Below are 12,328 nucleotides of genomic sequence, written 5' to 3'. Positions count from 1 at the left end.
GTCAGCCCCGTTGACAGTCCTAGTTGCCTCAGCATCAGGTGAGGAGCACCTGGTAGGCAGAGGTTCTAGGCCCCAAGAGCCTAGCATGGAGCTCTATTCGGAAGCTTGTGGTACATGAGATCCTTGCAGAATAAACACCTGTCACCCCTGGACCATGTGTGCACCAGGCTCCGTCTTGGCCTCAAGGAAATAGAGCTCCTGTCCTCAGGGAACCTGAGGTCTAGTAAAGCATGGATGAAGCCAGCTTCATCCAGGCACATGTACCTGGAGCCCATTCAAGCTCAAAGCAGTGGCACCTGCCTATCCTACCTAAGGTAGCGGGCTGTCACATCTTGAAATGCAGGAGGCAGTTAGCTAGGTAGAGTAGTATGGGAGGGCAAGGGAAGCCATGCAGAAAGGTCTGGGCCTCTCCAGAACGTCCCATGTGACAGGAATAGGAGTTGGGAGGGGCAGCAGCTGACCTGGAGCAGAGTCTGGTCACTGCATTAGGATGTGGATTTCATCCTGTAAGGCAGCAGCTGGTGTAGGGTGATCAGCCTTTGAAGGCTGATGTGGGGTGGTGATATTGAGGCTGGAGGAAGAGGGGAAACCCCAAGTCTCTTGTGACTGGAGGCATCCTGACACGTGACACAAAGGGCATTTTCTGGACAGGGTCCCAGATGCAGAGGACAGAAGGAGCCATGTGTGTTTTCTCTGTCTTGTTGGTCATTTCTGGGCTCTGTGCATTCTCTTACCAGGCTTCGCTGTGACCTTGTCCTCCAGAGACCAAGACACAGCCTTACTCTGAAATCTCTATCTGGAGAGCTAGTGGGGCCTTTGGAAGCATAAGCTGATCTCGTTTTCAAAACAGTATAAACTGGTTCATTTCACTTCTCTTAAGATAAAAAATAATGGTGTCTACTTTAATGGATTACAGATGTCCTTTTAGACATTATGGCTTTTGTTTTAGGATAGAGGAAGTGTCCTTTGGCTTTTACTAAATAGTTATTAGTAATTCACTTAACACAAATGTGAAATACAAGAATGGTAGCAGAATCTTCCCTGTGAATCAGGCATTCACTCAGTGAACAGTCTGGGCACTGCTAAGTTAGACATCGTGCTTCTTCCATGTGGTTGGATCGGGGACACAGTACCTGCATAGATACCTGTTCTACCTGGAGGGGGTGCCTCTGAGGGGGAGGTAGGTGCTGGGTGTCTGAAGGAGGGACCATCTGCTGGAGTGGCTCGGCTCATAAGGCTCTTGGCTGCTGCAGCATAAGGCTCTTGGCTGCTGCAAGTTCAAGGACAGAGCTCTCCTGTGTTACTGCCCTGTCTCTTCCTTTTCATAAGATCAAATCACTTTGTCCAGAGAAGCTGCAGAGATATTTGGAGTATAGCAAGAGAAAGTATGAGTGTAGTACTTGTTTGGACACGTCTGCTCTGCAGTGGGTGTTGTCATCAACTACACTTGGCCCAAGATACTTGGCGTGCTGTGGTGGTGCTATAGAGGGCCAGCAGCTTCAGTTTGAGGGCTGACCAGTGTGAGAGCATCTCCTAGGTAACAATGCATCTGCAGCACCTCCCAGTACTGAGCCTGTCACAAGCATAAGGGTGAATTAGAATCACCTGTGCATTCTGTGGAATTGTGCATTCATATGGCTCCAGAGACTTCAGAGATCCAAGTCCAAATGCTCTCTATTCCCTTGGTAAAAATCTCACATTTTTTAAGCTGAAGAACTAGGACTAAATCCCAGACCTGATTTTTGGGTAAACTCTGCTAACTCTACATCCACAGGCGTTGCTGATGAGAAGGGGGTGGATATTGACAGTCAGACCAGGATATATTTAAATGAAGCATGTTTTTAAAAACATTAAAACTTAGAGACATATTTAAATATTTTTGAAATTTTCTGTGGAATTAAAAAAATTTTTTTAATGTTTATTTTTGAGAGTGAGAAAGCACGTGCATGAGTGGGGAGAGGGACAGAGGGGAGGGGGAGGCAGAGGATCCCAAGCCAGCTCTGCACTGTCAGCACAGAGCCCAGTGCGGAGCTCAGACTCACAAACCATGAGATCATGACTTGAGCAGAAGTCAAGAGCTTAACCACCTGATCCACCCAGGTGCCCCTGAAATTTTCTGTAGAATTAATTGTATACATTTTGGCTTATTAAACATAATGTAATCTTTTCCTGTTAAAGCAAGATAGTCTCAGCAAGATGTCAGCGGCTGAGCTGGATGTCTGGGAGGCTGAGGAACTGCTGTCAGTTACTCAAAGACCTCTTGACCTTGGGCATGACCTGGTGCATGGTCTTTAACCATCCTAAATTAAAGGTAGCATGAAAAGCAATCTCATAGTGTTGTCATGAATGGTGGTGAATAGCACTTAGCACAAGGCCTGGCATTTAACAAGCTATCAAAAAATTATAATTGGTGGCAATGATTCAGGTGATATAGTACAGTGGTGCTCTCAATAATTACTTATGCATGTTTTCTATATTTGTATTGAAATCCCTGGGTTTCTGGGCTATGTTCTACTTGATGATGAAGTCATTTCTTCACCGTCAGTTCTCAGTTTATATATACTTTTTTAAAAACTTTTTTTGGGGCGCCTGGGCGGCTCAGTCGGTTAAGCAGCCGACTTCAGCTCAGGTCATGATCTCACGGTCCGTGAGTTCGAGCCCCGTATCGGGCTTTGTGCTGACAGCTCAGAGCCTGGAGCCTGTTTCAGATTCTTGGTCTCCCTCTCTCTGACCCTCCCCCATTCATGAGCTGTCTCTTCCTATCTCAAAAATAAATAAATGTTAAAAAAATTAAAAACTTTTTTTGTCATGGTAAAAATATAACACACAATTTACCATTTAACTGTTTTTTTTTTATTTTATTTTTTATTTTTTTATTTTATTTTTTTTTTATTTTTTTTTATTTTTTATAATATATGAAATTTATTGTCCAGATTGGTTTCCATAAAACACCCAGTGCTCATCCCAAAAGGTGCCCTCCTCCATACCCATCACCCACCCTCTCCTCCCTCCCACCCCCCATCAACCCTCAGTTTGTTCTCAGTTTTTAACAGTCTCTTATGCTTTGGCTCTCTCCCACTCTAACCTCTTTTTTTTTTTTTTTTTTTTCCTTTTTTCCTCCCCCTCCCCCACGGGTTCCTGTTACGTTTCTCAGGGTCCACATAAGAGTGAAACCATATGGTATCTGTCTTTCTCTGTATGGCTTATTTCACTTAGCATCACACTCTCCAGTTCCATCCACGTTGCTACAAAAGGCCATATTTCATTTTTTCTCATTGCCACGTAGTATTCCATTGTGTATATAAACCACAATTTCTTTATCCATTCATCAGTTGATGGACATTTAGGCTCTTTCCATAATTTGGCTATTGTTGAGAGTGCTGCTATGAACATTGGGGTACAAGTGCCCCTATGCATCAGTACTCCTGTATCCCTTGGATAAATTCCCAGCAGTGCTATTGCTGGGTCATAGGGTAGGTCTATTTTTAATTTTCTGAGGAACCTCCACACTGTTTTCCAGAGCGGCTGCACCAATTTGCATTCCCACCAACAGTGCAAGAGGGTTCCCGTTTCTCCACATCCTCGCCAGCATCTATAGTCTCCTGATTTGTTCATTTTGGCCACTCTGACTGGCGTGAGGTGATACCTGAGTGTGGTTTTGATTTGTATTTCCCTGATAAGGAGCGACGCTGAACATCTTTTCATGTGCCTGTTGGCCATCCGGATGTCTTCTTTAGAAAAGTGTCTATTCATGTTTTCTGCCCATTTCTTCACTGGGTTATTTGTTTTTCGGGTGTGGAGTTTGGTGAGCTCTTTATAGATTCTGGATACTAGCCCTTTGTCCGATATGTCATTTGCAAATATCTTTTCCCATTCCGTTGGTTGCCTTTTAGTTTTGTTGGTTGTTTCCTTTGCTGTGCAGAAGCTTTTTATCTTCATAAGGTCCCAGTAATTCACTTTTGCTTTTAATTCCCTTGCCTTTGGGGATGTGTCGAGTAAGAGATTGCTACGGCTGAGGTCAGAGAGGTCTTTTCCTGCTTTCTCCTCTAAGGTTTTGATGGTTTCCTGTCTCACATTCAGGTCTTTTATCCATTTTGAGTTTATTTTTGTGAATGGTGTGAGAAAGTGGTCTAGTTTCAACCTTCTGCATGTTGCTGTCCAGTTCTCCCAGCACCATTTGTTAAAGAGGCTGTCTTTTTTCCATTGGATGTTCTTTCCTGCTTTGTCAAAGATGAGTTGACCATACGTTTGTGAGTCTAGTTCTGGGGTTTCTATTCTATTCCATGGGTCTATGTGTCTGTTTTTGTGCCAATACCATGCTGTCTTGATGATGACAGCTTTGTAGTAGAGGCTAAAGTCTGGGATTGTGATGCCTCCTGCTTTGGTCTTCTTCTTCAAAATTCCTTTGGCTATTCGGGGCCTTTTGTGGTTCCATATGAATTTTAGGATTGCTTGTTCTAGTTTCGAGAAGAATGCTGGTGCAATTTTGATTGGGATTGCATTGAATGTGTAGATAGCTTTGGGTAGTATTGACATTTTGACAATATTTATTTTTCCAATCCATGAGCAGGGAATGTCTTTCCATTTCTTTAAATCTTCTTCAATTTCCTTTGTAAGCTTTCTATAGTTTTCAGCATACAGATCCTTTACATCTTTGGTTAGATTTATTCCTAGGTATTTTATGCTTCTTGGTGCAATTGTGAATGGGATCAGTTTCTTTATTTCTCTTTCTGTTGCTTCATTGTTAGTGTATAAGAATGCAACTGATTTCTGTACATTGATTTTGTATCCTGCAACTTTGCTGAATTCATGTATCAATTCTAGCAGACTTTTGGTGGAGTCTATCGGATTTTCCATGTATAATATCATGTCATCTGCAAAGAGCGAAAGCTTGACTTCATCTTTGCCAATTTTGATGCCTTTGATTTCCTTTTGTTGTCTGATTGCTGATGCTAGAACTTCCAGCACTATGTTAAACAACAGCGGTGAGAGTGGGCATCCCTGTCGTGTTCCTGATCTCAGGGAAAAAGCTCTCAGTTTTTCCCCGTTGAGGATGATGTTAGCTGTGGGCTTTTCATAAATGGCTTTTATGATCTTTAAGTATGTTCCTTCTATCCCGACTTTCTCAAGGGTTTTTATTAAGAAAGGGTGCTGGATTTTGTCAAAGGCCTTTTCTGCATCGATTGACAGGATCATATGGTTCTTCTCTTTTTTTTTGTTAATGTGATGTATCACGTTGATTGATTTGCGAATGTTGAACCAGCCCTGCATCCCAGGAATGAATCCCACTTGATCATGGTGAATAATTCTTTTTATATGCCGTTGAATTCGATTTGCTAGTATCTTATTGAGAATTTTTGCATCCGTATTCATCAGGGATATTGGCCTGTAGTTCTCTTTTTTTACTGGGTCTCTATCTGGTTTAGGAATCAAAGTAATACTGGCTTCATAGAATGAGTCTGGAAGTTTTCCTTCCCTTTCTATTTCTTGGAATAGCTTGAGAAGGATAGGTATTATCTCTGCTTTCAACGTCTGGTAGAACTCCCCTGGGAAGCCATCTGGTCCTGGACTCTTATTTGTTGGGAGATTTTTAATAACCGATTCAATTTCTTCGCTGGTTATGGGTCTGTTCAAGCTTTCTATTTCCTCCTGGTTGAGTTTTGGAAGAGTGTGGGTGTTCAGGAATTTGTCCATTTCTTCCAGGTTGTCCAATTTGTTGGCATATAATTTTTCATAGTATTCCCTGATAATTGTTTGTATCTCTGAGGGATTGGTTGTAATAATTCCATTTTCATTCATGATTTTATCTATTTGGGTCATCTCCCTTTTCTTTTTGAGAAGCCTGGCTAGAGGTTTGTCAATTTTGTTTATTTTTTCAAAAAACCAACTCTTGGTTTCGTTGATCTGCTCTACAGTTTTTGTAGATTCTATATTGTTTATTTCTGCTCTGATCTTTATTATTTCTCTTCTTCTGCTGGGTTTAGGCTGCCTTTGCTGTTCTGCTTCCATTTCCTTTAGGTGTGCTGTTAGATTTTGTATTTGGGATTTTTCTTGTTTCTTGAGATAGGCCTGGATTGCAATGTATTTTCCTCTCAGGACTGCCTTCGCTGCGTCCCAAAGCGTTTGGATTGTTGTATTTTCATTTTCGTTTGTTTCCATATATTTTTTAATTTCTTCTCTAATTGCCTGGTTGACCCACTCATTCGTTAGTAGGGTGTTCTTTAACCTCCATGCTTTTGGAGGTTTTCCAGAATTTTTTCTGTGGTTGATTTCAAGCTTCATAGCATTGTGGTCTGAAAGTATGCATGGTATAATTTCAATTCTGGTAAACTTATGGAGGGCTGTTTTGTGACCCAGTATATGATCTATCTTGGAGAATGTTCCATGTGCACTCGAGAAGAAAGTATATTCTGTTGCTTTGGGATGCAGAGTTCTAAATATATCTGTCAAGTCCATCTGATCCAATGTCTCATTCAGGGCCCTTGTTTCTTTATTGACCGTGTGTCTAGATGATCTATCCATTTCTGTAAGTGGGGTGTTAAAGTCCCCTGCAATTACCACATTCTTATCAATAAGGTTGCTTATGTTTATGAGTAGTTGTTTTATATATTTGGGGGCTCCGGTATTCGGCGCATAGACATTTATAATTGTTAGCTCTTCCTGATGGATAGACCCTGTAACTATTATATAATGTCCTTCTTCATCTCTTGTTACAGCCTTTAATTTAAAGTCTAGTTTGTCTGATATAAGTATGGCTACTCCAGCTTTCTTTTGGCTTCCAGTAGCATGATAAATAGTTCTCCATCCCCTCACTCTCAATCTAAAGGTGTCCTCAGGTCTAAAATGAGTCTCTTGTAGACAGCAAATAGATGGGTCTTGTTTTTTTATCCATTCTGATACCCTATGTCTTTTGGTTGGCGCATTTAATCCATTTACATTCAGTGTTATTATAGAAAGATATGGGTTTAGAGTCATTGTGATGTCTGTATGTTTTATGCTTGTAGTGATGTCTCTGGTATTTTGTCTCACAGGGTCCCCCTTAGGATCTCTTGTAGGGCTGGTTTAGTGGTGACAAATTCCTTCAGTTTTTGTTTGTTTGGGAAGACCTTTATCTCTCCTTCTATTCTAAATGACAGACTTGCTGGATAAAGGATTCTCGGCTGCATATTTTTTCTGTCTAGCACACTGAAAATCTCGTGCCAATTCTTTCTGGCCTGCCAAGTTTCAAAAGAGAGATCAGTCACGAGTCTTATAGGTCTCCCTTTATATGTGAGGGCACGTTTACCCCTTGCTGCTTTCAGAATTTTATCTTTATCCTTGTATTTTGCCAGTTTCACTATGATATGTCGTGCAGAAGATCGATTCAGGTTCCATCTGAAGGGAGTTCTCTGTGCCTCTTGGATTTCAATGGCTTTTTCCTTCCCCAGTTCAGGGAAGTTCTCAGCTATTATTTCTTCAAGTACCCCTTCAGCACCTTTCCCTCTCTCTTCCTCCTCTGGGATACCAATTATGCGTATATTATTTCTTTTTAGTGTATCACTTAGTTCTCTAATTTTCCCCTCATACTCCTGGATTTTTTTATCTCTCTTTCTCTCAGCTTCCTCTTTTTCCATAACTTTATCTTCTAGTTCACCTATTCTCTCCTCTGCCTCTTCAATCCGAGCTGTGGTGGTCTCCATTTTGTTTTGCATTTCATTTAAAGCGTTTTTCAGCTCCTCATGACTGTTCCTTAGTCCCTTGATCTCTGTAGCAAGGGATTCTCTGCTGTCCTGTATACTGTTTTCAAGCCCGGCGATTAATTTTATGACTATTATTCTAAATTCACTCTCTGTTATATTATTTAAATCCTTTTTGATCAGCTCATTAGCTGTTGTTATTTCCTGGAGATTCTTCTGAGGGGAATTCTTCCGCTTGGTCATTTTGGATAGTCCCTGGCGTGGTGAGGACCTGCAGGGCACTTCCCCTGTGCTGTGGTGTATAACTGGAGTTGGTGGGCGGGGCCGCACTCTGACCTGATGTCTGCCCCCGGCCCACAGCTGGGGCCACAGTCCGACTGGTGTGTGCCTTCTCTTCCCCTCTCCTAGGGGCGGGATTCACTGTGGGGTGGCGTGGCCCGTTTGGGCTACTTGCACACTGCCAGGCTTGTGATGCTGGGGATCTGGCGTATTAGCTGGGGTGGGTAGGCAAGGTGCACTGGGGCAGGAGGGGCAGGCTTAGGTCGCTTCTCCTTAGGTGATCCACTTCAGGAGGGGCCCTGTGGCAGCGGGAGGGAGTCAGATCCGCTGCCGGAGGTTTGGCTCCTCCGCAGAAGCACAGAGTTGGGTGTTTGCGCAAGCGAGGAAGTTCCCTGGCAGGAACTGGTTCTCTTTGGGATTTTGGCTGGGGGATGGGCGGGGGAGATGGCGCTGGCGAGCGCCTTTGTTCCCCACCAAACTGAGCTCTGTCGTCCGGGGGCTCAGCAGCTCTCCCTCCCTTTGTCCTCCAGCCTTCCCGCTTTCCGAGCAGAGCTGTTAACTTATGACCTCCCAGACGCTAAGTCGCGCTTGCTGTCGGAACACAGTCCGTCAGGCCCCTCCGCTTTTGCAGGCCAGACTCCGGGGCTCTGCTTGGCCGGCGAGCCGCCCCTCCGCCCCGGCTCCCTCCCGCCAGTCCGTGGAGCGCGCACAGCCTCGCCACCCTTCCTACCCTCTTCCGTGGGCCTCTCGTCTGCGCTTGGCTCCGGCGACTCCGTTCTGCTAATCCTCTGGCGGTTTTCTGGGTTATTTAGGCAGGTGTAGGTGGAATCTAATTGATCAGCAGGACGCGCGGTGAGCCCAGCGTCCTCCTACGCCGCCATCTTAGCAAACACTCCCCATTTAACTGTTTTTAAGTGTACAGTTCTGTGGCATTAATTTTATTTACTAACCATTATTACCATCCACTTTCAGATTTTTTTCATCTTCCCCAACTGTGTATCTGCTTAAAAAAAAAAAAATGGAGTTAGCATGTTCAGGATGGAAGGGTGGATTGGGGCCCTCTAAGTCTGTCCATGCTTCAGGGGACGGGGTTGACAGAAATTTGGCTGATGGTGACTATGGTGTGACCTTGAAGCCAGTTTGGAATGAAGCAAACAGATAGGTGAGTGGATGGAGAGAAAAATAAATATATTTCTTAAATGGGGTATTATTACATTGCCAATTTACGTAGAAACAAACAATGTAAGTAGAATTTTCCCATCTGAAAGGTGTGCTCTGGATGTGAAACACTTTTTAAATGAGAAACCAAAAGATGGTCTCTGTATTAGTTTGCTAGGGCTGCCATAACAAAATACCACAGACTAAGTGGCTTATACCACAGAAATTCACTTTCTCACAGTTCTGGAAGCTGGAAGTCTAGGATCAATGAGTCCACAGGGCTGGTTTCTTCTGAACACCCCCTCCATGGCTTGTGGATGGCCATCTCTTCCCTTTATCTTTATATAATTGTCCTTTGCTGTATGTGTCCAAATTTCCTCTTATAAGGATACCAGTCAGATTGTATTAGGGCTCCCCCTAATGACCTCATTTTAACTTAATTATCTCTTTAAAGATCCTGTGTCAAACATGGTCACATTCAGAGGTTCTGGGGGGTTAAGACCTCAACATATGAATTCTGGGGTGTGGGGCAGGGGGGTGTGGTGGTTATACAATTCAATTATAACAGTCTCTGAAGATCCTTCTGGTTCTAAAAATCCTCAGAATTCTCCCGAATTCCAGACGAAGTGGATGAAGCCAGGCAACTTGTGCCTTGGACGTGCACATTCCTCAAGGCACATGGTTATTGATAGAACATTATGAATGCAGCGCTGAAGTCCAGAGACAAAATGTCCTACCGTTTCTGAGCCATTCACATTACATTTTCATAGAGAGAAAGAATAACAAACAGAGACAGTGTATTTTAAGTGCACCCTCCTTGTCTGCCAAGAATAATCCTGTGTGCTGTGGAACTGAGTCCCTTCATGGCTATCCTGGATGCTGTATCTGCAGATGTCTGCCCTGGAAAAGGCAACCAATTGGCTTCAAGATACTTTGCATGGCTTTAAATGAACACAAGGCAGCTTGAAACATAGCCTCACTCTGGAAATAGAGCCAGAGGCCATTTCAGTCCAAGAAGAGCAGAGCTGATGGCTAATTAAACTTCAAGAAGAGCCTTTTAAATGGCATTTTAATTTCATCTATTGAATTAAGCTACTGTTATCTAGTGAATTCTCTGTTTAATGTACACGATGCACTGGAAAACAGTAAGAACTGATGTTTGAGTAATTACTGTTACGGCTGTATTCTGTGTCGGAAACTATGTTGTTGTGGTAGAGTAATAATCACGTGGGGTGGTGTTAACAGTATTTGTGATTGCTGTGATTTTTAACCACTTGCACTTTTTGTGTGATGATTTACTTGTGTGAGCAAAGAGTTAATTTTTTTACCATGTTGTGACACTTGGTAGAGAAAACAGAATGACAAGCCTGAGCAATGAGCTGATTTTTAAAAAATCCATTAACTATCGTCACTTATCCAAAAGACTTATTCCCTGTATTTCCCTCCTTTTTCCCCATTTCCTTCCCACATTCCTCTCCTCATTTGTTTGTATGTTTTATGGCACTGCTGCATCTATCAGTGGCAAAACTACCAATGAGAGACTTTATGGTGAGCTGTCGTTTTTTCATCAAGCGGAATAATAAAGAAATTGTGGGTTTACACATTGGTTATTTAATTTTTTTTATGTTTATTTTTGAGAGAGACAGAGACAGAGCACAAGCGGGGGAGGGGCAGAGAAAGAGGGAGACACAGAATCCAAAGCAGGCTCCAGGCTCAGAACTGTCAGCACAGAGCCTTACGTGGGTCTCGAACTCATGAACTGTTACATCATGACCTGAGCCGAAGTCTGACACCCAACCAACTGAGCCACCCAGGCGCCCCACATATTGGATATTTAGATGTTTTTCATTAAGTATTTGTGCAAAATTTTTAGTGCACATTGAGGAACTCTCCTTTTATTATAAGTTCCTATTTTCCAGATGGAATTTGCTTCTCTAAATCTATATTGGAAGTTGAAAGGTGCTGGTCTGTTTCAAAAAACTCATTCATCCCTTTCAATCATTAGTGGCTTCCTTTGCTGTTTTCTCATGTTCTCTTATTTTCATTAGAGCAGTAATCCTGTCAGCTCACTTACCAGTACTGTTCTACTAATCGCTGTTAGTTCTACAATGATTGGTTATCATTCAGTATAAAAATGAGAAAACATGAGCTAAGTGCTGTGTGTGTATTGGCATTCTGAAGAGGTTACTGGGCAGACTCCTTCCATGAAATTTCCCTGCCCTACATAGATGTTATACAGAAGAGCAAGTGCCTTTTAGAATGGAATGGTCTAAGCCATTTCTCTAATATATGCATGCTGTTATTTTAGGTCTCCGAATTCAATCCTTTGACGTTCACCAGTGTAATCGAGTGTGAGAAGCCAAACAACGACCTGACTAGGTTTCGTGGTTGCATGTGAGTATTGTATATATGCCTGAGCTTTTTCTTCTGTTTGACAAACATATACACGTACATACACACACACATATATACACACACACACACGTGTGTGTGTGTGTGTGTGTGTGTGTGTATGTGTATCTGTATATGCATACAGTTCTAAAATATGCATTTAATATTCTTTACCATCTTTGTAGTCTTTTGGGAATGTTGCCCATACTTGAGCCTCTTTGGTTGCTTATGGGACTTGTTTACAAGATCTTGTCAGCAGTAGAAACTTAGCCACATTGCCTGTGATGAGTAGTTTCTGCTTTTCCTTCCTCTAGTTGGCCCTGGAAAGGTGAGGGGAACAAGGGAAGTATGGTTGACTACACATGGCCCCATTAAATGGAAGCACAGGGGCCACACAAGAGGAGCCTGGGTAGAAGCTCATTCATTCATTCACTTAGGTACTCAGTCATTGATCCAAGTATTTTTTGAGCATCTGCTGCGTGATAGACCCTGTTGAAGACTCTGAGAGGAATGCTGTGAACTGCCTTCATGTTTATTTCGTTCTAGTTAGGGGAAAAGACCATAAACAAAAACATAAGTATAGTATATACTGTGTCAAATAGTTCTATCCCTTGCTCCAAAATGGAAAGGCAAAAAGGTGGATAAATATGTTGGGTGCTTGCTGAGGTTGAGCTATGGGTACATGGGAAGTATATGCTAGTCTCTCTACTTTCATGTTCATTTGGAAACTTTAATAATAATAATTGTGTGTGTGTGTGTGTGTGTGTGTGTGTGTGTGTGTGTGTAGTTGGTTGGCTTGGGGAAAAATAAAATGGGAGAGAAAA

The 12,328-nt window shown here is 42.6% G+C and overlaps 1 protein-coding gene across 3 annotated transcripts in view; it reads left to right on the top strand.

Annotated features, from left to right (window-relative positions):
* ATP10A (ATPase phospholipid transporting 10A (putative)) overlaps window positions 1-12,328 on the top strand; it is a 198,367-nt gene that overhangs the window by 132,187 nt on the left and 53,852 nt on the right. For all 3 annotated transcript variants that reach the window (XM_045448925.1, XM_045448926.1, XM_045448924.1), the window contains exon 3: window positions 11,422-11,507. In XM_045448925.1, coding sequence (XP_045304881.1) covers window positions 11,422-11,507 — 86 coding nt within the window. The remainder of the gene's footprint in view (window positions 1-11,421; window positions 11,508-12,328) is intronic.

The sequence above is a fragment of the Leopardus geoffroyi genome, chromosome B3 (assembly GCF_018350155.1).
Source record: "Leopardus geoffroyi isolate Oge1 chromosome B3, O.geoffroyi_Oge1_pat1.0, whole genome shotgun sequence".
Lineage (NCBI taxonomy): Eukaryota > Metazoa > Chordata > Mammalia > Carnivora > Felidae > Leopardus > Leopardus geoffroyi.
The sequence above is the reverse complement of the archived record's forward strand: the minus strand, read 5'-3'. Positions and strand labels throughout refer to the sequence as shown.